Source organism: Sander lucioperca, chromosome 7, assembly GCF_008315115.2.
Source record: "Sander lucioperca isolate FBNREF2018 chromosome 7, SLUC_FBN_1.2, whole genome shotgun sequence".
In the NCBI taxonomy this organism is placed as follows: Eukaryota; Metazoa; Chordata; class Actinopteri; order Perciformes; family Percidae; genus Sander; species Sander lucioperca.
This window is the reverse complement of record NC_050179.1, coordinates 28,851,377-28,877,082: the sequence shown is the minus strand read 5'-3', so window position 1 is coordinate 28,877,082 and position 25,706 is coordinate 28,851,377. Positions and strand designations below refer to the sequence as shown.

The 25,706-nt window shown below is 39.8% G+C and overlaps 1 protein-coding gene across 2 annotated transcripts in view; it reads right to left on the bottom strand.

Moving 5' to 3' along the window:
• Positions 1-1,445: 1,445 nt before the first annotated feature.
• si:ch211-250c4.3 (uncharacterized protein LOC100535981 homolog) overlaps positions 1,446-25,706 on the bottom strand; it is a 61,858-nt gene continuing 37,597 nt past the window's right edge. Inside the window, exons 4-8 of one of the 2 annotated variants that reach the window (XM_036003716.1) lie at positions 20,288-20,450; positions 11,221-11,348; positions 7,822-7,943; positions 2,244-2,348; positions 1,446-1,501 (exon numbers count right to left, since the gene is read on the bottom strand). In XM_036003716.1, the coding sequence (XP_035859609.1) occupies positions 2,252-2,348; positions 7,822-7,943; positions 11,221-11,348; positions 20,288-20,450 (510 nt within the window). In that variant the 3' untranslated portion in view covers positions 1,446-1,501; positions 2,244-2,251. Of the gene's footprint in view, positions 1,535-2,243; positions 2,349-7,821; positions 7,944-11,220; positions 11,349-20,287; positions 20,451-25,706 lie in introns of both variants that reach the window. The other variant, XM_031300373.2, reaches the window with a different exon arrangement.

The window sequence follows — 25,706 nt, the reverse complement described above, 5'->3', positions numbered from 1 at the left end:
TCGTCAATTTGGTCCACTAAAAGTTCTGTTTTTGCCGCTGAAAGGCTCAGATTAATATATAAATATTAAGTGTCTGACAACATTATTGAAAGGATCCCTACAGAGATAGAACTTTTTAAAACCTCTTTAAGACCTTTCTGTTTAACCAGAACCAGCTCTGAGGTCGCTGGCGCTAAACCCACCAGACTCCATTTAAAAAACAATACTTTTAGCGTGTATAGAGCCAATATATTTTTCACATGTAAATCGGTAAATGCTGTGTTTATTTCAACCAAAACTAGAATTGTGATGGTTGGAAAAGTAGAAAGATGACCCAAAATGTCTTTTCATAGTTTTATTTTGTTTCTGTCGACTTTGAATGAAGTGTATTTTATGATGCTAAAATTACTGTTTATTTACATGGTGTCTGGTGGGTTTAGCAAATGCAATTTCGCGGATGTTTTTATGTTTTAAAAAAGGATCTTACTCTTTAACAGAAAGGTCGACCTCCTTAGAAATCTTTTCCATAATGTTGTCAGAAACTTAGAATAATAATCTGAGTCTGTCAGCGGCAAAACGAGCACATTTGTGAAGGTAAATACAAGCTGGACAATTGTCCTATTAACTTACATTGTAGCTTGTTTCTCCGCTGCCAACTGCAGCATTCTCGCTTAATACTGGACCAATGTCAAAGATTGTTGTTCCCATCAGTCACTTAGACACAAAAACATAGCAAAATAGTCCAGGTTGATAAAAAACCAAATTACCCTTTAATACTACAGTATAACTGAAAGCCAACTTACTACAGTTTAGGGGAGCTGGTGCTATTTATGAGTTTGACACAGTACTGTGTATATTTGTGTAGGGGTGGGATTCAGTATATATATTTTCTAGTTATATCGAGAGAGAGATGTTTCTCCACAACCTCCTATCATCAGGAACTCTGCAGGGTTTTTCTCTTGCACTCTTCATACACATTATCTCTGAATGCACGCTGGTTATGCAACATCACACACACCCACACACACACACACACACACACACACACACACACACACACACACACACACACACACTATACAAAGCGGTGTGTGATTTGTCTATAACACATTTACAACGTCATATCATATAAAATGGAAAGTTGTGAAATATGTGTATATTTCACATTAGTTGGATTGTTACAAAGGTTGCACCATCCTAATGGAAACCTATAGGAGTGTAAATAGTATCAACAGAGAAAGTAATGCAGTTAGTTATATCACAGTGGAGATCATTTTGGACATATAGTAATCTCATTTTCTTAATTTCAGGAGAACATCGCCTATATTTCCCAGGTACCCTGCAATATACAGTTAATGAGTTTCACATAATTACTCTCATTCTCCCTTTCATGCAGCACCAGCTGCCTCCTCCGAGTCCTTTCCTTTTCCACCATTGTTCTCTCTCTTCCTAATTCCCTCATTTTCCTTAACGGTTTCTTTTCCAGTCTTGAATCTTCTCATCATCGTCACGGTGTCCCCCTCTTCCCCATGTGAGACCAATTGGATCTGAGGAACTGTGGAGACAAAGATGGAGGGCAGAGTTTAGAAATATTTCCCAATTTAGCCACATTTTGCAGAAATACCTAGAAACAAATGACGTGAGGACATTTTCCCAGATTTTGTCTGTGAAAAGATATATGTGTACATATATGTATGCACTGATGCAGCTTGAATTTTCTAAGGCCCTTTTTGTACTTGTATAATAGTGTGGAGTTTTGTAAGCAAAATGTATGATGTTGATTTTTTATATTTTCGTATACATTTTAGTGTTATTTAAGTTAATGCCCTACGATGTTTTTTTGTGAGGATGCTTGCTGTGTTTTTCCTATATTTATGTATTAATGGATAAGGTACCAGCAGGTTTTGGAAATATGCCTCAATATGAATGCTCTATCAATATACAGAAATCAACATCCATCTATTATAGATTGCTCTGGTATGGTATGATATATATCAACAGGGGTTATATTGAAGTTTAAGCTCTATAGTAATGGATATGTGAATGAATGTTATGTATTTATGCCTGATTTCATGTGGAAGTTGATTTCTGCACAAAAACAGTCACCTCCTATTAAAGATGGCTTCTCAGGATGTAACACCATTTGCCTGAAGATAGTACCCAAACATTGCCCATTATCAAACTTTATATATTTTTTGCAAGTTCGACAGTGTGCAGGATTTTTTTTTGCAGTCTGTGAAAAGACTAAAAGTAGTCTGCCCTACCTGGATGTTTATTGTAGCCACGGGAAGTCCAATTTGCTCTGGTGGCCCAAGGCAATCATGGAGTTCCTGTTTCTGGCAGCAGGTTCTACTGGTTCCAGATCAGGCCTGTACAGAGGAGGAGACAGTTAGAACTGTGAGCTACTGGCTTTTTTACAGCATTCCTGGTAGACATCAGAGACTCTCCTTCAGCTTGCATCACAACAGCTCAACATGGGAGTGTCAGAAAACATAGTTTATCATTATTAAAACCCAGCTCTTCTCCTTGGCCTTCTACACCACATGTTGACATTTTGATTTTATTGTTTTATTGTATGGCCGTCCCCTTGTTTTATGTCTTTTAATTTGTTTTATTTGTATTTTATGCCTGTGTGAGCAGAAATATTAAAGTAAAAGTACTCAATGCAGAAAAATCCTCCCATTTTAGAAACTGGAAAAAATCAAAACAGTTGTGTAGTTTAATCTATAATATAATTTTGTATTGTATAAACTACATGTGTTTTGTGTGCAGAAATCTTAATGTGTAAAGTAACTAGTAACTAAAGCTGTAACAGATGAATGTAGTGGAGTAAAAAGTACAATATTTCTCTCTGAAATGTAGCGGAGTAGAAGTAGAAAGTGGCATGAAAAGAAAAGACTCAAGTAAAGTACAAGTACCTCAACATTTGGACTTAGCCCTCGTGTAGTTTTCACGTCGCCATGAACTTTTTGTCATGCGGGTCAAAACCTTTTTTGGCGCTTTTTCCAAACTTGGCGTTTTTTTAATTCTTTTGGCGCTTTTTTAACCATTTTTGTAACTTTTTTCAACGCGTTTTATAAATTCATGGTCAATATACCTAAATGAAATTAAACCTAATTTTTAGATAAAAAGGCAGAAATTATGAATTATTTTGACTAATAGTTAAGATCAGATGATGTTGAGTGAATCACAGACTGGTTTATGTCAAAGTTTAGTCAGGATGCGGTTTTAAAACAATTTAAACATTTTCTTATAAATGCTATAAAATTGTACCCTGGAAATCCAGAGTTCTCACAAGAGCACAATTTGAATTTGCTCAGCGAGTCACTCTGGCATTCAGTAATGGTGCTCATTAACTATGCCCTTGTAGCCGAGCTGCACCAATCACATCGGTGTATCTGATATAGGCGGGTCAGAGGTGAGCTAAACAGATTACGACTACCAGTTATAATCTACCAGTTAGCTCCTCTGGTAGCTAAGAGTTGAATCTACCAGTTAGCTCCTCTGGTAGCTAAGAGTTGAATCTACCAGTTAGCTCCTCTGGTAGCTAAGAGATTAATCTACCAGTTAGCTCCGCTGGTAGCTAAGAGTTGAATCTACCAGTTAGCTCCTCTGGTAGCTAAGAGTTGAATCTACCAGTTAGCTCCTCTGGTAGCTAAGAGTTTAATCTACCAGTTAGCTCCTCTGGTAGCTAAGAGTTTAATCTACCAGTTAGCTCCGCTGGTAGCTAAGCGTATGGGGCTCTGGATACATCACCCTGTGTATTGTTGGGATTGGTCGTAGTGTTATCCAATCGCGTGCAGTGAGATTTTCTAATGCATGCTCATTGCCGCCCCTCGAGTTGGGCTGTTTTTATTACTCAGTGCCAGACCCTTAATCGTTCTGGATTTCCAGGCTAATAAAATTTAGTAAAACAACTAAATGTCAATGGAAATAATCATACATTTTACATGCGAAGAATGTTGTGTGGGTTCCATACATCATGCATCCATGTTATTCTGGGGCAACTTGGTTGTAAGAAACATTTATTTCTGATAAATAAAAGTTAGAAAACGGGTCAAATTTGACCCAAGGACAACACACGGGTTAAGTACAGTACTGGAGTAAATGTACTTACATTACTTACATTCCACCACTGTGTGTGAGTTACTGTATGTACTTTGTCAACTTTGGTTGTTTTAAAGTGCTCAGTAATAGAGTTAGTTGATAGGTTGATTGATATGTTGTCCATCATTCCTCCACTGTGAGCAGCGCTGCAGTTGGCCGGCGTGCACGTCTCAACGGGAGGCTGCTGTTGTTTCTAAAGAATCCTGGACTGCAGCCATGTCTCCCCAGGCCTCAGCTTGAACCCATGGGCTAATTCTCCCACTCCTCCAGGCATACCTCAGACCTGACTCTTCACCCCCCACCCCTGTTCGTCTAGGTCTGTGCCAAGCCCCGGTCAGGACAGAGGGAGGGGCTGAAGGGCCCAGTGGTGGAATGTAACTACGTATATTTTGTACTCAAGTACTGTACTTAAAAGGTGCTGTAGGTAGGATTGTGAAGATCCAGAACTTAGCCAAGAAATGTGAACATCGACAACCTCTCAGTCCCTCCCCCCTTTCCGCTAAAGCCCAAAACGGTCTCCTAAGCCCCTCCCCCCACAAGGGAGAATGAATGTGTGTGCATGAGCAGTGATTGACACGCAATTAGACACCCCCCCTGGCTCTGATTGGTGCATCTGAACAGTTAGACACCCCCCCTGGCCCTGATTGGTGCATCTGAACAGGGAGCGGTGGATTTTTGCAAATCTCACTACAGGCTGTAGGTGGAGCCAGAGGAGCCGGATTTTTTTTTTTTAAATGACCTGCTTCATGTAGTTCTACTAGAACATAGGGTCAGTTTCAGCAAATATGACAGAAAGTTAGTTTTATAAGTCTTACCTACTGCAACTTTAAGTGCAGATGTTGAGTAGGGATGGGTCTCAAGACTCTGTTAAGTTCCAAATTTCTCAAAACCCGAAAATCAATAAGGTAGTGGAACTGGCTGCTGCGAGCACCGCTCTGTGGGCTGCTTCCTCAGCGACCGAGACGGAAGAAATCAAACAGTCACAGACTCCCAGTTTTTGCAATAAAAGACTAGTTCTGTTAAGATTAAGAATTTGTCGTCTCGTCTTTCCACCAAATAATAGAAAAGTATGGAAAATGGTATCGATAAAGACTCGGATCGTTAAGCAGCCTCGAAAATGAGATCAATATCAACAAAAATGAACGATCTCCATACCCGGAGGTACTTGTACTTTACTTGAGTCTTTTCTTTTCATGCCACTTTCTACTTCTACTCCGCTACATTTCAGAGAGAAATATTGTACTTTTTACTCCACTACATTCATCTGTTACAGCTTTAGTTACTAGTTACTTTACACATTAAGATTCCTGCACACAAAACACATGTACTTTCTACAATACGATTTTGAATTATAAATGAAACTAGCCAACATGATGTCAATGAATAGACCATTAAACACACAACTGTTTCGATCAATTCCAGTTTCTAAAATGTCAGGATTTTTCTGCATTGAGTACTTTTACCTTTATTACTTTAACAACATTTTCCTGATGTTACTTACAGACATTTACTTAAGTAACATTTTTAATGCAGGACTTTTACTTGTAACAGTGTTACATGTGCCTTTGGTGTGTGTGTGTCTTGTTTTCTCCCTCTGTCACTCTCTCTCTCTCTCTCTCTCTGTCCCTCCTCCCTCTGCCTGTTACACACCTGAGCGTAATCAGTGCTCAGGTAGAGTGGGGGGGGGTGATAAGAAGGCAGAGAGTGAAGGGACAGAGGCACATGGAGAGCACACACAGCAGAACACTATAGACCTTTTTCACAGCAGACATGTTGACATGTCATAGTAGGAAAAGCACAGGTGTATTCAAAACCATTAATGATGGCTGCATTCCACTTAGGAGAGGTCCTGGTATGGTGCATGCTGACTCACTGAAATAGCTTACTGGGACACTTGATGGAATTGAGCCGTCGTTAAGGTTATCGATTTCAGCTGTGCTTTTCCTACTATGACAAGTCAAAATGTCTGCTGTGAAAAAGGGCCATAAAGGAGTTTCCTCCTCACCTTTTTTCTCCACAAGCAAGTTTGTGTTTACACTTAGGTGCTGGAATTTTGTTATTTTAGTTTATTATGTTAGTTTGGGCTGGAGATTACCGATCGTTCAGTTATTTGTCTCTTTTGTTTGTTCTAGGATTATTTTACCCTTTTTAGGTAATTTAGGGGGAGACGCGGGGAGCGACGGCCTACTGCGAGGTTGGTCCAGTGTCTTCCCATCTTTTGTTCTTTTTGGCCGGGGTCTCCAGTCCTTTTTGTTTCTCTTTGTTTGCTACTTTTGTGAATATTTTTGCATTATTTAATAAAGCTTGTTGGTTAATTGTTAACCTTGTGTCTGGCATCCTTTTTTATATGTTGCATCCTCCAATCCCTTTTGAGCCTTGGTTTGTTTCTTTAAATGGAGGCCGTAACACAGTATTTTTACAGTGTGGTGTTAGTACTTTTACTCAAGTAAAAGATCTGAATACTACTTCCACCACCAATGAAAAGGGCCATGACCACCACCACCTCCTGTCTGAGTCCTACATGTACAGCCTCTCAAATAAAGAACAAACACATTTCATCCACTCTGACCCTTCCGCTCGCAGGCAAAAATGAAGCTAATCGCTCCTTCTATCTCTATCTGCCAGGAAGCTGTCACACTTTACACTCTACTACATCAGATGCCTTTCTTCCCCCCCCCTAATGCTGGCCTTTTTCCCACTTTTTCCCACTTCCCAGATTACTTGCATTCCTTCTCTTTTTTTAGGTTTTGTTTAACATACAAGGGAGAACACAGGGAGAAGGACAATCAAGTTTGGGCTTTGTCAGGGAGTTTGGAACAGATTTAAAGTGTTTTTTTTGTGTCATACTAGAAAACAGGATCAAATCATGATTAATGGACAAAATATTATTTACAAAAAAATCCAGGAGCTGGATGTAGAAACGATGCCTACACCTTTTCCCCCGCATAAGCTGTTTTTTATGAAGGAAGAATGTGTGAAATGTGTGCACCTCAGGCTGACTTCAGACCAGCGTTAGCACAGTTTGAGCTGAGATCGCTGCAGGTGATATGATGAGGAGAATGAGATAGGTATTGTTTTTAGTTTGTATGCTAATTTCACTGATGGTGTTCATTTTGCTGCACAGCCTTCTGTAAAATGTCAATCAAAGGTGCATTAATACATTTAATTTTAAATAACTCATGAGTGATGAATTTCATCATTCTTTTAATTTACATTTGAGCCATTATCTCCCTGTTAGTGATCGTTTAATTTGACCCTGAATAGTGAAGCACTTTGTAAAGCCAGGGATAGAGCGATGAAGTTTAATAATAATAATAATGATTGAGATTTTTTTCCGGGATGATGGTTTGCAGAGAAGATGATGGATTAGCAGTATGGATGCTACAAATAGTCACAGCCGTGGCCCTTAAGTTAGGGCTCTGTGCAGGCCAGGCAAGTTCTTCCACACAAAACTGGGAAACACATTTTTTTATGGACCTGGCTTTGTGCCTTCCCTCAACCACTGACACAAAGTTGGAAGAACACTGTTGCATAAAATATCATCACATCTTGCAGCATTAAGATTAAGCTTCCCTGCATTGGAGTTTGCGGTCTGGACCAAACCATAAAACATCTCCAGAAGAAAATTAAACCAAAGTATGTTGACAGGGGTCATGTTTTACTTAGTGTTGATTTAGTATAATTATCCATATCCAGAATATACAGCACAGAGTGAGTCCGTAGTGTGTTCCTTACATGTAGAGTTGTGGGCAGGACATCTTCAGTGAGGTGGAAGTCATTCCCAGCCTGCTTTGGTTCCTCATCTTAGATTTCCTCACCAGGTCTTTGACTCGGCCCCATGTACAGTTTTCACTCAGCTGAACAACAAAGACACGCAACAACAACAATTTAATACAAAATGACTTTGAGCTGAGACAAGTGACTACAAGACCAAAGTTGTAAAGCCCTGCCTGCAGCCCCCACACGCCTCAGTGTTCGTTCAGGTGTGCTTCCAACAGGTGTTGTGTCAAAGACTGTTCCCCGAAGATTTGTGTTTCTTGCTACTATCGATCTAATTGGAGACGAACAGCCAGTCATAATTGACCTTCTTTAATCCTCCGAATGCGTTGAGTCTGTGTATATATATATATATATAAGTAAACTGCGTGACAGGGGTTATTATTGCACATTAATATGGATAATAGTAAAAAATTGCTGAGCATGGAATAGATTTTTGTTCGCTCAAACTTGCTTGTGTATAATTTCTCTTCAAACTGCAATGTATGTACTTTCAAAATATATTTCTCTGTTCTCAAAAAAATACAATTGCTCACTCAGAAATTAGGCTACAAGTGCTCACATATTGCACCATATTAACCTTTATATGTTCAGACATAAAGTGATGGAAGTGCAAATTGGCCGGCGGGACCGTTTGTGCAGTCCGTGTTGTTGACAGCCAATGTGCCAAATATACATAGCAGTGGATGCACTCTCAGTTTTTCCCCTCCAGTCTCTCTCCCATGTCCTCTCGTCTCGGTACGCGTTCATGAAGCCCACAGATACACACACATCCTTCTTTCCATTTTCAACTCATGCAGATAGATTCACGTCTAATCGCGTCTCTCCTTTGACTTTGTATGCAATTGTGCCATGTCTTAAACTTGCCTCCCGTTTGGTATGAAAACAGCTTTACACTAAAGAAGGGGTCTTCAATGTTTTTTTAAGGCCAAGGTCCCTTCAGCTGAATAAGAGACGGAGTAGGGATCCCTTACTTCTGTATAAAATTAAGTTATTAAGTTAAACTGGGCCTACAGCCTAGAGCCTTTACACATACCTTTTTTTATGGTGCATACAATACTAAGCTTAGAAAATAATAATTGTTAACATATTTATGTATTTATACATCATGTTTTGTTAAAATGTGGAACAGTTAAGTTTACCTGTATCTGTGATGGCTTCCTTACTCATAGGACAGTAAGCCTATATCAATGTTAATTATTTATCTTTACAAATAATATGTTGGATTCATGTTAATTTATATTTTCAGACAGGAAATACACATATTTTTTAACTATCAAACAATAATTTGGTGGCCCCCTGCAGTAACTCTGAGGACCCCCTAGGAGTCCCAGACCCCCTGTTGAAGATCTCTGTACTAAAGTTACAAACATGTACAGCAGAACAGCAGACTAATTAGGTTTGTCCTTAAATGTTCTGCGACAATGGTCATTAAAATCAAAAGATTGTACTGGCAACAACATATTCCCAGTAGATCTCATGGCATAATGCTGTTTTTAAAGTATCTTGTGTTCAAACTTAAAATGTTACGTTCTGTAAAATTCAGAGAATATGCAAGGTGGCAACCTTCCATGTGAATTTATGGAAAATAACGGGAATACAAATGAACCTATAGTGGTTATCTGCTCAGGCTGTATTATTTGCAGATAGAAACAAACATTTTACCATACCATAAGCAGACATCCATCCATTGCCAAATAAATCCATTAATTTAGCAAATACATGCAGTGTGAAATGTCAATGCAGTAGTGTGCGCTGCACATGTGATGGAGAATGCACTGTGCATATAGAGGGTTGTCATTTCACTGAATTCATATTTAATGGGATTCTTAATGTGATGGAAGAGTGGTGCTGAATGCAGTGCAGCTTACAATTCTATTCAATGGTCATAACAAAGTATTGCTTTTTTGATGTGTATTTCACTGTATACAATAAGTTCACTATTAAAAGGTATGCTTTTAAAATTGAAATTGTGCAAATGTCCCCAAATTCCCAAGCTTAACTTCCCTTGGTGCTTAAAACAAGCAATATCCTCCCGCTACATTAATTACGGTAAATTCCCAGCAGGTGGGGCCCTTGTAAAGGGCCTACTCCAAAGTATCTCATTCATCATGTGTCATCAGTGAGAGTTCTGCTGCCGTAAAGACAGTTAACAGAGGAGGTGGATGTTGGGCAATCTTAAGTGATTCACTGTGTGTGTGTGTGTGTGTGTGTGTGTGTGTGTGTGTGTGTGTGTGTGTGTGTGTGTGTGTGTGTGTGTGTCTGTGTGGGTGGGTGGGTGGGGGGTGGGAGCAGGGCCTGTCATGCTCAGTACCGGTCCTAATTTCTGAAGAATGTGAATCATTGCTAAAATATTTGTTTTTAAGACCATCATGGATCATACATGTTAAAGGTCGTGCACTCTGTGTATATTACAGTGTTAATACTAAGAAGCAAGCTAGCTATCTAGCTGAAAACTGGGCATTCATTTCCTCAATACTGGCAGTACTCATATATCCTATGTAAGCAAAGGAAGTTAAATACCTTTAATGTAGATAGGAAGTAATGTCTTTATTTTATAAGTCATTTATCAAATCTTTTGCCATGACTGCTTGGTACGGTAAGCTGAACATCAGGGACAAAAACCACCTAAACTGTAACATGAAGGTGGCTGGTAAGGTGATAGGTATCCCACAGACCCCCTTGGCTGCCATCTTGGACCAGCAAGTAGGCTACTCCCCAAGGCCTGGTCTATATTAGATTGCACAAACCTTAACTGTGAGTTTGAAACACTCCCCTCAGCCTGTAGATTCAGATACGGAAGAGGATTAGGGCCACATGTGAAAAATGTATTTGAGTTCTAAATTTAAAGTCAGAATTATGATAAAATAGTCAGAATTCTGACTTTAAACGCTGAACTCAAATCCATTTTTAGGATGTGGCCCTAATCCTTTCCCTATTCAGAGTACCCCAGTTTAAGAGCAATTGGAGTAAAATCTCAGCTTAATTTGCGCATTTAATTTTTATTTATTTATTTATTTTTTCGAGGCTGCTGCTGTGGTATGGTGTCAAATTGGGTTCTGTATATTGTATGTACAGGAAACATTTTTGTACTTTATGTTTTTGTATTTTGTCCTTTCGTTTATGTGCTTTTTTAAAAATCTTGCTCCTGACTGCAGATCAAGTTTCACATGTGGTATAATAAAGTGACAAAACACTGAAAAAGAAGTCTTTGAGGACTTTCAAAAAGCACTATATAAATCCAATGTATTATTATTATTATTATTATTATTATTATGTATTTACATGAAAAGTTTCTTTGTTGGATAATACCAAGACACTGCTGAAGTGAACCTGTAACATGTGCACATGACTCACCATGCGCTGGGGGGCGGAGAGTCCATCCGTGCTGTCTCCGAGGAAGCGGACCTCCCCCTCAGTGTAACTCCTTCGGTTCAAGCCTTTCCTCCACAGAGGGACAGGAGTCAGACCCTCAGCGCTCATGTCTGAAAAACACATCACAAACAAGACGTGGTTACAGTGTGTGAGTGGGAGAGACGGCCTGGCTAAGCAACGGTGAGATCAGTATTCATATGGTCCAATCTGCCGTTTTGGAAGGCAGTTGATTCATTTTACAGGTATTTGTTAACTGCCACCAGACAAATGACAACACATTCTCACTCCCATCGCGTAAAATACGGACGCTTGAGCATGTGCCTTTGGCGTTGTTATTGACACTAAAAGTCTCCTTTAGTGTCATATCTAAACTATTGACGCTCTGGGTCGGGACGTACATTTAACTGACATGCGGCACAATAACGGGACAATTAAGTTTAGGAAAAAATGGTGGGTGGGCTTATAAAAGATACGTTTCCGTTATAAGCGGGTACAAGAACGGGACATGAACCCCGGTCTCCTGGGTGAAAGTCCTTTGTTGTTTCCTTCCTACTACTCTCTACCGTCTCTCTTAACCCTTGTGTTGTCAACTTTTTCTGATCTTTTGGTCTCTTTTTTTCGAAACTTTTGGCGCCTTTTTCAATGTTTTTGGCTCTTTTTTTGACGTTTAACGCTTCTTTTCACTGTATAAACACCACTAACACCAACTTACTACCACTATAGTTTTACACTTATTTTTGGAATTCATGGTCAATTAAAAACCTAACTTATAGGAAACTATACCTAATTCTCAAGTTAAAGAAGCAGAAATGATGAATTATTTAGACTAATATTAAAGGAAGAATAATCACAGAAGGGTCTTCGAAGGTTTCGAAACATTTTATTTCATTCATTTCTCTTTCAAATGCTAAAAAAATTAATAAAACACCCAAAATTAAATGATAGTAGAGATCCAATCTTTTGTTGTACTTGCGAAGCGCGTTGTATGTTATTTTTGGGTAAGTATGTCTCCCCTCCCTCCCAACCCACCCAACATTTACAAGAGGTAGATTTGTCCCCTTCAAAAAATATGATGGTTGAGGTATGATGAGGTTTTGCAACACATTCTCACTCCCATCTCGTAAAATACGGACGCTTGGTCGGGTGCCTTTGTCGTTATTGACGCTAAAAGTCTCCTTTAGCATCATATAACGCGCTTTAACTAAAAAGTCTGGGTAACGAGCTGCCAGAACCTTTGCTGTTATTTTACAGATTTTTTTCATTATTTCATTTATTAGTTTGGAGTGCAGGATATGAATGAATGTTTGACGTGGAAACATTTCTGTGTACCACCCAATGGTGAAACAAATCCTACGCTCTTGCACATGTGCACTCTGTTTATTTATTGTCAAAGTGGAGTTTTGTTGTTTTTTTGCTGTGCACATTTGTATCTTAAAACAGTTTAAAATGTGAATCTGGTGTTTTGGGGGCAAATGTCAAAGTGGCTTACTATCACTGTGTTACAATGCTTTCTGGTTTATTGTGTTACCAGTATTATATTTTAGGATCACCTCTAATGATGACACTCAATGGCAAATAGATAAACTGCCTTTTAAAGACACCAAAGCGCCTCTTTAATACCAGCCCGTGAGGTGCCAAAGTCAGAAACGTCCTATATCTACACATTGACACAGAGTGGCTTTAAAGCTGCATAATTAATATTATTGTCATCATCATCATCATCATCATCATCATCAGCAGCAGCAGCAGCAGCAGCAGCAGCAGCAGCAGCAGCATCATCATCATCAACATTTTTTTAGTTCTCAGAGGTACATTTGAGAGCAAGCTCTCATTTTCAATGTAGCCGAGATTACACTAAATGAATACACATTAAAATGTAGAACACAAAACACCAACAGTGCAAAAAGTGTAAAATACAATGACTGGAATCGAAACAAGGACATGCAAGTCACAAAAACAATTATGTAAAATCAAAGACATACTGTATATCTTTACATAATAAAATAATCAACATACAGTCAAGGACATTTAAGTAACTAACAATTACAAAAATGCTCTAAACTGGCCATATGTTGGAAGGAAATTGAATTGAAATGACTGTTGAAGCCTGTTGGTTGGAGCATTCAAAAGATAACCGATTTCCCTAGCTCTGACTGTACCCTTGGGGCCTTAAGTAAGAGCAGGTTGTTGGATCGTGTGTGATAAGGACCAGAGTTCCACGCTAACAGTGCAGCAATATAAGGAAGGAGCATTCTGGTACTCTGCTAGTGATTAAAGGCCCGCTTTTACACAGTGGTGAGTATTGTAGCTGTCTCCAGTGATAAATCTGAGGGCAGAATGATAAACTGTGTCCAGGCGTTTAAGATTGGAAGGAGCAGCACTTCTATAGATAACAGCTCCATAATCTTGCGTTACCAGACCTCCACAGCGCTGCGGAGGAAAGTCTGGCTAGTCCAGTATTCCAGGATGGGCGAAAAACGTGCTATGGTTATTTGGCATTTCTTTGAACCAATGACAATCGTCTTGGGCGGTGCTAAGCGCCGGCTGCAAAATAGCCTTGCTGAGGAACTTGTTTTGGTGTAACAGTTGTTTTAGTCAACAGAAAACTCAGATTGGACAGATAGTCTAGCTAGCTGTCTGATTTACCCTGCAGAGATCTGAGGAGCAGTTAACCATAGTCCTCAGAAATCCACCAGAGGTTAGAACGCCAACACAAAGGAGGTGATGGCAATCCGTCCAGAAATGAGGGGGTTCCGGCGGCATTTTAAGCGGAACCTGAACAATCTCATAAATGAAAGGTTATCGATATAGACTACTTTCTCCGCTTATAATGATAGGTCTACTTTTACACAGTGGTGAGTATTGTAGCTGTCTCCAGTGATAAATCTGAGGGCAGAATGATAAACTGTGTCCAGGCGTTTAAGATTGGAAGGGGCAGCACTTAGATAACATCTCCATAATCAAGCACTGAAAGGAAAACTTCTTCAACAATCCTTTTCCTGCTTGGCATGGGGACGCAAGACATGCTTCTGTAGAGGAAGCCAGGATTTTGTTTCAAATAAGATTATCATCATCAGAATCAGAATCAGAAAGGAGTTTATTGCCACAGTAGTTACCCTACGTGGAATTTGCCTTGGTGAAACACAAACATATTAAACATTAATAAGAAATAAACAATAAATTCAGAAACAGAAATAACTACAACTGTAAGCAGTTATGAGGGGGTCCAAGCCTCTTCATCCTCATCATCTTTATTGTTGTTATTATTAATAATATTATTGTTTGGCCACCTGGGGTCGACAGAGCAAGTAGAAAACTTCTGACATATTATCATCTTATAAAGTGGTTATTGGCATGTTGACCCTCGTGTTGTCTTCCTGTCGATCATGAACTTGTTTTCCTTCCGCGTCAAAATTGAAAATGAACTTTTTTTGCATGTTTTTTTTAAATTCATGGTCAATAAACCTAATTTAAATGTCATTATACCTAATTTTTGAATATAAAAAACAGAAATTATGAATTATTTTGACTAACAGTTAAGATCAGGGGATGTTTAGTGAAACTTTATATCAAAGTTTAGTCAGGATACTGTAAAACCATTTAACTTTTTTTTTCAAATGCTATCAAATTCAATAAAACAACCAAATTTCAATGGAAGTAATCATTCATTTTCCCTGCGAAGAATGTTGCATACAACCTACATTAATGCATTTTAGGAAATTTGGTTATAAGAAACCCATTTTTCTGATATAAAGAATTATGAAAATGGGTCAAATTTGACCCGAGGGCAACACAAGGTTTAACAAAGAATGACTTATTTACACAATCAGCAGAGAGGGACGAACGCTGCATTTTGAGTCCAACCCATGGTCCTAAAAGTCACATTTACATAGTGCTGAAGGAGTTTGCATTATGTTAGCCTAAATGTATTTCTCGCCTGGGTTATGTTCACTGGCAAATGATTTTCCAGTCCATGATGCATGCACGTATCTTATTGAACTACACAGAGGCCTTCAGGAGGTGGTTGGGGTGGACGGTGGGAGTACACAGCACAGGAATCTGACACCGGAGAATGGAATTTGTGCATGCGTGGATCCCAGCACCATCGGGACCTCTTCAAACTGTTCAGCTTTTTATTATTTTTCCAGTAGTACTGCAGCCAAACCGTACAAGTTATGCAAGTGAACATTTCAAGGTGGTGGTATAGACTAGTGCACGTACCTCAGACAGATATTTACCAGCAGTGATTATAATCAAGGCATTTTGGCCAGAACCTTCCACACAATGCATCGCACATTCAATATTCTTACATCCACGCGTTAGCTGAATCTCCTGATATAGGCCATTTCTGCCTTAAGCTTAGATAAGAGAAGAGATTGTGGTTTTGATTAAATATTAGTATAGTATATTAGTATATTATTAAGTATGTTTTGTTTTGTGTAACCATTGACATTTTCTGCCATTTTTCTCTACCAACAACCAGTTTATTGCCTATGTGTCATTTTTAATTTCATCTATACTTTGTATTGATCCCCAATGGGTAAAAAAAGTTTACATTCTGTTTTTGTTAGACACACTACACACAGGCGCCCTGAGTGGTTGGGGGGGTTTGGTGCCTTGCTCAAGAGCACCTTGGCAGTGCCCAGGAGGTGAACTGGCATCTCTCCAGCTACCAGTCCACCCAACTCTTTATGGACTGAGCTACTGCCACCCCCCATATATATATATATATATATATATATACATTTGTGGAGTGGATATTGTAAACAATTGTAGCACATTGTCGGTGAACAAAATGAAACATGATAAATGATCAAAAACTCATATTGTTGACAAAAAAAAAAAACATTCCAGGAAGCATTCCATCTCTTAAGAAATGAATTTGTAAACATCATTTTAAGGAGACAGGGTTGTTGGAGTTGAGTTTCTTGCCACCCGATGAATATAAGTCATATGAACTAACTGCTCTCTTTGGTCTTCATTAACTGTCTCTTTAACAGCCAACCCTAACCCTAACCCTAAAGGCGCTGACACACAGAGCTGATTATTGGCCGGTGGACCATCTGGCGAGGTCGGTGACTCGAGTCTGTTCTGTGTGTTCCGTGCCGTCGTCCGTTGGAGGAGCCGTCGGCCGTCATTTTGGCCGACCTGACATGTTCAGTCGGAGACAGGACAGTCGGGACTCACCCGGAAATGGCGAGTGGATGAGCCGCTCAAAATCTGACGAAAATCGGACCTTTGTCGATCTGAAATGAAGACAGATTCAGCAACTGTACGGCCTATTTCTCTCTTAAAATGTTTTCAGAAACACATTTCGGTGAACTATTTTAGTACAATATGAGATCGTATTGTGAACAAGCCGCAATGACAGTCTGGCTATGAATTTCCGGAGAAAAAAGACCCACGTGACGCGTTCATCCTATCAGCTGCCGGTTTTCATTTTCTGGGAAACAATACAGAGAAGCGCCGCCTGCTGCTATGGAGACGTATTACGCGCAGAGCGTGGGCTCAAGTCGACGTCGCCTCAGTGTGTTTTGAGGGATTTTTTTGGACCACGGGGACCCGACTGATCAGTCCGATTGGCTTTTCTGCCGACGGTCGGCCGTCTGGTTGGTGTGTAACAGCTCTAACACTCCACTGTTGACCAGCTAGCTCTAAATGTGCCAGTCTGCTGTTTGCTACTGAGCAGGTAGAGTACAGTCGCTTCTCAGAGCTTTTTTTTGTGAAAACAGCTGCCTGCTGCTGCTGAAAGCAATGGTGATGAGGCCCTTATTCCCAAACTAGATTTCAAAAAGGCTTGACCTGGTCCAGTCAATAAATATTCTTATGAAGCCAGTTTCAGTCAAGCAGAAGTTCGGCATGTACACACTGTAACTTGACACTGACTTACAACATGTTTGTATCATTGTAGTGTAAGCTGTATGTTGCTCATTTACTTTACATAAGTTTGTTCTGTTAGGGCGAAGTGTTTGTTTACATGTTGAGAAGGGAGTGATGACTGTTATGACAAATGGTGATGGAACTCAGCACAGGCCTGTGTTTGCCTCTGTTCGTCCGTGTAAACACACCTCCCCTCATCACATAGGCTCACATTTCCACTCACCATGGCCCTCTGTGTCTCGTCTTTTTATGTGTAAGTACATGAAAGTCAGTCAATACACATTTGGAATGATTCTGTCTGAACTTTTGCATTGCCTTTTCCACTTTGTCAGTGAATGCACCCAACATCCACATTTTAACCCAAACCTAACCCTTGCCCCGACTCTCCAATTACACAAATCCAATAGAAGCACTCTTGACGCTGTTTTTCGCTTTCTCTAATTCATTAGTTTGTGCACCTGTTCCTGAGTAAACACTCCTAACAATCTGTGGCTGGTATATGACAATAAATTGGCCCAGTCAGAGCTATTCACTCTGCTTACTGCACCTAATCTGGGCCCCCATCTCTCCTGACTTCTCAACCTCTTCTTGAGATCCAGTTTCCTGCCCATCAGAGGAAGAGCCAAGGCATTCCAGAGTCCGCGGGGCATTATGTGGTCCCGCCCTTAGCAGGATGCCAGGAATTCCGCCCATGTCCCATTTGAGTCATAATTCCATCTTTGCCACTGGACCGGCGAGCTGTCAACCACCACTGCCTCCTCAGGCAATGTGAACTGCTCCGAAAACAATAACATAACATGAAACCTAAGTACTGATAAAGCTTTGTAATAACATACAGATCCATTTCAGGAACATTTCAGACAAACACTGAAATTAAAACACAAATACGTAGTTGGGTGTCTGTGTTTGTTGACACATCCCACGGTGGCAGGTTATTAAGAGCTGATCCTACTAGTAATTAAATGCTATAGGTTAAACAGGGGTGGTTTCAGTAACCTCCAGGGCACTCAGTTGCATATCATAGACAGAGCACAGAAAACTACCACTGTATGTCTCAGAGAAATAGCCTGTCCACTAAAGAATGAATGTTATATTCTCAAAGCCCAATCCTTTCTCTGTACTATGAAGTTGCATCTACCAGTATATACTCATACTTGTCCTGATATACAATGCCAACCTTGCATTCATCCCAACAGTTCCTACTGCAGCTTGTTGGGTATAGTATTTCTGCCAGCTGTGATGACATTGTAATCACCAAAGCAGTTTCTGAGCAACATCACTTAAAGGAAGTTTAGCCAGATCGTCTAACTCACATTATATGGAGGTAGAGTGAGCACACTTTAAATCTGTCATTGCACTGTGAAATTGTGAAATGCCTTAAGTGCTTGTGACATGGTCTGGAACAGTGTTTGAAACCTCCTTTCCTATGGCGGATTTAGGAGTGCTGCACCATAACAGTTTTTGCACATTTCCATAATCAACAATACAATAATCACTTCCACTTCTGCAGTGATTGGCCAGGTGTGTGCTATCTTTAAAAAAAATTCACACAACCACTTCTGTCACTTTTGGTATGAACAACTGAGTTGAACACCATGAATGCCTTCAAGGAAAGACTGAGAGTGTGCGCCATGGTAATGATGGCCAAACCACCATTTTTTCTTTATTTGAATTCGCTTTGACATCACTAATTGACTTATTGATTATATGGACTACATTTATATAGCGCTTTTGTAGTCTTAGCGACCACTCAAAGCGCTCTACACTGCAAGCACTTCAACCCGTTCACACAAACTTGCACACATTCATACACGGGTGAATGAGACTGCCATACAAAGTGCCATCTGCTCATCAGATACACATTCACTCACATTGGGAGCAATTTTGGCGTTCTTGCCCAAGGAAACTTCAACATTGTCGAACCACGACCTTCCGATTGGTAGACAACTTCTCCAAACAACATGAAGTCTCCCATAATTATAAGAACTAGTGCAGTGTCCGTTCAAAACATGCCTGTTCAGAACGGGCCGATTGCTTAGCCTGTGGAATTGCTGCTTGCCGTTTTCTCGAGATGCGCTCAACTTCACACTCACACTGCACTTTCTTGGGTCCTGAACACACCTGCCATGACATAGTTGTGTCACATACCCATGTCGTGGCTATTCACGGTCAACACCGTTGAAATACACTCTGGTTCACGGGGAAAAACACCCAAAACAAATTTTACTATTCAGCATTGGAGGCAACTGCCTTGGGGCCCAAACAGCTATAGATTTATAATGATGTGTAGATATAAAAAAAGATATAGAGTATGTTACTATTCTAAGTCATTGTACCCCAAAATAACTTACAGAAGCCCCCCAAAGCATTTATAAAATATGCAACTCAATTGTGTTGTATATTATTGCCCGGATCAGAAATAGCGTGTGAAAAAGTTTCTTCTTAGCCAGATGCTCTGAGTGGATTTAAGTTGGGCTTTTATTGTGAAGGAAGAAGTGAAGCTATGGCTGGGCAATATTGATATTGAGGCTAGATATCGTCTCATATTTTGGATATCGTAATATCGAGATATGACAAGTGTTGTCTTTCCTGGTTTTAAAGGCTGCATTACAGTAAAGTGATGTCATTTTCCTACCAGACTTACTAGCTGTTTTATTGTTTGTCTTTACCCACTTAGTCAATGTATCCACATTATTGGTGATTATTTATCAAAACTCTCATTGTGTATATATTTTGTGAAAGCACCAATAGTCAAGTTACATCTGAACAACAGCGTGCTGCGAGTGATGTCTTTTCATGCATGCAGGTAACAGGATAACCAGACAGACTCACAGAGAATCCTGCCTTTATAGTATGATGAGTATGTATGTGTGTATATATATATATATATATATATATATATATATATATATATATATATATATATATATATCCCACATCTTGAAATGTGTCTGCTAGATGTTCTCTAATGAACATTTAGTGTGTAGTTTGGCTTTGTATGGTGAGTTCTGTGCCATCAAACACAATTGCAGTCCTATTTTTTGAGCATGGGTTTCCCACATACTGTACACAAAGAAAGAAGTTTGCCTAAAATACACGATGATGTATCATCATATATTTATGTATCTTATATTTCCAGCAAATAAAGTAAAATATGCCATGACTGTACCTCTCCTGGCTGATATGAGTGGATGCCGGGTGACCTCGTGGATGGTGGACAGGTCAGAGAGGGTTCCACTGGGGGACAGACACTCACTTCTGAAGTGTCTCTTGTGGACGTCGTGGAAGGCCAGGCTGGCTGCTCCACAGCTGCAGTGCTGCTGGAAAAAGTCCTGTTCAGAAAGATGGCAGGAAGGAAACACAAACAGCTTTTACAATATTCTTAATTTAGCACTTTATATCATACATTTTCTAGAAACTGATTGCCTTGTTTATATTTTAAAATTAATGCTTTTGAATATTAGTTTTGCCAAAATCATCACCATTGATGGAGGAAAACGGTTATTTTATGTCTCGTCTACATATCAACAACGTTCAATTTCGAAGAAAACAACTTTTGAACGTACACATGTTCCACCAAAACAAGTTCCTTCCGGAGGTTATTTTGCAGAGGCACCGTGGCTCTGTCCAGCATTTAGCACCGCCCAAGACGATTGTGATTGGTTAGAAGAAATGCCAATAAACCAGAGCACGTTTGTGTCTGAACTGCCAGTGGTTGAACTGTTCAACCACTGGCGTGCATGCGTGTGTACAGTGTCAGTATGCTCATCCTGTGAGTCATCCCAGAGCATCAGCCTAATTGAGGTGCACATCCTTCCATCCCCACTGAAAGGGAACTACAGTATGACATAATTTCCATGTAAAGTCCCATAATAGTGCAAACTACGCAAATGCAGTCTACGACAGCAGCGATAGGGGGTGGAGGGATGAGGTGTGTTTTTTTCTGCTCTATTGTAGGAAATGATGTTTATACTGTACAAACACACACACACATGCACAGCTTCATCATGAAATCCAAATGGCTCATTATGTAAAGGGAATTCCTGATTTTTGCCACATGATCTCTTCCCCTGCTCTAAAGTTACCTTTCACCTACTGTGAGGCAAGGTTCAAACGGGCCTCTAGAACAACACATCCAACTGCACATCTGCCTACACACACACACACACACACACACACACACACACACGCACACACACACGCACACACACACACACACACACACACACACACACATTTCCCTCCAGATATCAATAAAGCACGTCTCTCTGTTTTATTACATAACCACTTACATAACGTCATTTATATCACACGCCTCACCATTTGTGAACTTAAACCTTAGGTTATTCAGGGTTTGACCAGATCAGGTCTGCAGATGCCAACTCCAGTTTTACTTTTACTGAACTGAAACATCTGCTCTTTGGTTCCAGATGTTAGAGACTTAGTAGAAAAAAACACGAAAAAGATCAATGCTTTCTTTTATATTATGGCTGTCTCAAAAGCTACATGCAATAAACTTGAACAGAGGAAGAAGCAGCAACAGGTCAAAATCTTATGCACAACTGCAGAATCAGTTAGTATTTATTGTTAATGTTTTGTTAGTACATTATTTTAACTACAATCTGGTTTAAATATCTGGTCAAGAATCTATTCAAGGTGGTCGTTTCTAATCCAATACACTTTTTGCAGAGTATTGTTTGGGTATTGAGGTCAAATATCAATAATCTTTCTCCAGAATTGCAGAATCCACCTTTAAACAATAGAAACTATTCTTTTATCTTTTTTATTGGTCAAGTTGTTTAATCATGCTCATTGTCGGTCTGTCGGTCCACCACTTTGGTCCAAACTGAAATTTCTCAACAATAATTGGATGGCAATAGTGTCTGACAACATTATGGAAAGGATTTCTAAGGAGTCGACCTTTCTGTTAAAGAGTAAGATCCTTTTTTTAAACGTAAAAACATCTGTGAAATTGTGTTCGCTAAACCCACCAGACTCCGTGTAAATAAACAGCTATTTTAGCATCATAAAATACACTTCATTCAAAGTCGACAGAAACAAAATAAAACTATGAAAAGCCGTTTTGGGTCGTCTTTCCACTTTTCCAATCATCACAACCACAACCATTGAAATAAACACATAGTTAACCGATTTACATGTGAAAATATATTGGCTCTATATACACTAAAAGTATTGCTTTTTTAAATGGAGTCTGGTGGGTTTAGTGCTAGCGATCTCAGAGCTGTTTCTGGTTAAACAGAAAGGTCTTAAAGAGTTTTAAAGGTCTACCTCTGTAGGGATCCTTTCAATAATGTTGTCAGACACTTAGAATAATAATCTGAGCCTGTCAGTGGCAAAATAAAGCACTTTTAGTGGACCACACTGACGCTGAACATTTGCCCCAGTCTGTGGCTGCCGGTTATAGCATTTACGCTTAACACTGGACCAATGTCAAAGATTGTTGTTCCCATCAGTCACTTAGAAACAAATACAGGAGAATAAGTTTGAGTGGTGTGGTGGAATAGTGGATAGTGTGCGCTGTTCAACATTTATTTCTTTAACACTGCATACATGACATGTTAATCTGGGCTATGGGATGCTTTTGGACAACACTACTTGCCCCAGTGGTCCACTTACTACACTGCTGGTGGGGGGTGGGGGTACTGCTGGAGGTAACTGCTTTTTGTTTGTCCTCTGCCAGCCTTCATGGATCCAGCTGTGCTTGTTTTGATGTGAACAGCAGACCAGAGCCAGTCAGACAGGCTTTGAGATAGGATCATGCCATTGGGAATATAACAGCAGGGAATCAGACCAAAAGGCTTGGTCCATTACTGAGGAGTCAGTATACAGACATTTTCAGACCTGAGGTGGACGTCGAAATATTGGTTAAAAATGTAAAGGTATGGCGATTTATAAACTCAAAATGGTGGCTGTAAGAATTAAATATGTGACAGTGAGCCTTTCCTTTCCTCTTCGTCTCTGTCACTATCTTGACTTGTCTATTTTAAAAACTTTGAAGTCCTAGACTCCTGCTGGCTTCGGCCATTGCTCCAGTGGAAAGCTGTTCCGGCCTCTGAGCCCAAAACTGACTGCACTATAGTATCAGTTCAGGATTTCTGAATCCCCTCTTTAAGTATTGTGCCAATGTCTTTAACAGAAAATCAACATTCATGTTATGTAGAGAACCCTGCAGTGTGAATAGAGTACTAAAAAAGGTTGAAGAAGCTGGTATTACGTAGATACTCACATAAATGCAGAGTACTGTTGTTTTTGAAGCTGACCAAAACATTTATTTCCCCTCTCTTTTTGTGTGAGGAAATAAAGTATATCTAAATAAATTATAGGAAATCATAATGATACTGCAGCTATTGTGCATAGTTAGTTTTTTTTTTGTGGGGAATGGGGAATGGGGGGGACATTTCTCCCGCACTTTACATGTCGTGCCCTCTGTCCCCCACACTTACAACACGTAAATTCATTTGAACACACCATAAGTAGGTGTGCACACATTACTCAGGTTGCGTCAGTTGATTGATAGACTGATATAGATTTAGGCAATAATAAAATAATATACTGTATTATAAAAATATAAACAAAAAAATATTGGGAGGAAAACTCATTAAATGCAATAATCAGTGATCAGTGTATGTGATGGAAAAGTGGCAGTAGAATTTGCCAGAGGCCACCAAATTGCAAGTGGTTGCAAGTGATGCACAATTCATGGTGCTATCAGCGGCCACATGCCATTCTTTGTAAATTTTCCCCCCAGTGCTGTGTTTGTCCTGCGTTAGAGAGAGGAGGGGTCTACTTAGTGTTAGTGTTCTTTCTTTGATGAGCTTAGATGTGGTGATGGAAAATAAAAAGGCGATCAAAAATCACAGCAAAGGGTGGTCCTGTAACCTCAGCCCTCTGTGATTCCATTCCCCCCATTGCACAACATACAGGGTCACAGAGTAACAGATGGGGTTAATGCTGCACACATGTCAAATCAAAGTTAGTGAAATGACCCGTGTCCGAGTTGTAAGCAGCTGTCATGTCAACATCCAATTCATTATTATAATATATCCGACTTGGCACAACTTTTACGCCTCACATCAGCCAAAGTATGTTGTTCAAGATGACAATGATGCACAGCATTTATGACCCACACATGGCAATTTCTACAACCATCTAAAGTCATCAGTGACATAAACATCATACCACGGCCTCCCATCTGGTTATCTGGTTAACTTGATATACTTTTTTCTTCCCACCCACACAGATATTGCACCGATCAAATTACAGAATCAGTTTGTTCAGCTGGTCCCAAATATCCATGCCCACTGGGAACCACAGACATACAGGAAGGGGCACTCTTAATGCAGACAAATTTAACAAAGCAAACACCAATGATATATAGATTACACAAAAGATTTGGCCTTTTGACAATATTTGGAGCAATGAAACCAATACTTTTATCTCACTGCACAGGGAAAATGCCCACCCTGGCTAAAAAATACTTCTGATAAAACATTGCAAAAACAACACAAATGACGAGTGTGTCTTTGGAGCACTGAGATAACACCCAGAGCTGCATAGTTATTGAGATCTGGTGAGGCTCTGGATTTTGTAGCTTACTGATAAACAAATTAAGGTCGCTCACCAAAGAAGAAAGGCAGATTGCCTGCTGACATTGCTTTTTTCTTAGCAGTTTCAGTACACATTTTCTCTTAGTGCAAAGAGTGAAGGTTGTAAATATAGTATCCTCGGCACATGGCCTTCATTTTAGAAAACTTTGGCAACGTTACACAGCATTGTTCTCTGTGACACAAGGCCAGAATTTACGACCCATGGCTTGAAGAGTTTATCTTCACCGTGAAAAATCTGGGTCAATGCCTCAGATGAAAATGATAATTGGTACTCTCATTCAGGAGTTTGATAAACCTGTGCACCTGCACGAGCTTAGATTACCATCACATATCAAAACCTTAAAACTAAGATTTGAAAAAGTAAAAAGTAAAGCTCATAAAAAGCACTAAAGCTTTAAATGTCTGAAATATTTGTCTTCAAAGTTACGAAACTTGCTTTGCAGACAAGCAACACACCCTTTTCAGAGATTCGAATCTGCTCTTTCAGCTCTGCATTCTGAACGTGATTTGTGATCAGACAGACAATAACACATCAGAAATACATGTCAAAACACCCCTAGTCTCGCTGTGTCAGCACTTAGAGTATGGTCTGGCTACATCGCTTATCTATTCTGTTTGTGTTTCTTTACAGTTTTAGTGCGTAACATTTTTTCGATATTAATGAACGTCCGTTATATTCAAGCCATTGCCAAATGAGTTGCTGCAAAGCTAATTAAGACTATCAGCTCCACACAACTCTCTCTGGATTTCTCAGTGTGACTATGTTCAGAAGATTGTGGCGTCCAGTGACTTTCCCGCGCAGAAACTCAAGTGAAGATAATGACCTCTTCTGAAGAGTCCATCATGTTTTTTTAATCCTCCGTGTCCTCCTTGGCTACTAGCAACTGTGTGGAGGAGGGGTGGGGGTGTGAGATTATTGAAGGCTTGTGTCATGTGGACTGAACAACAGAGGTGTTGTCG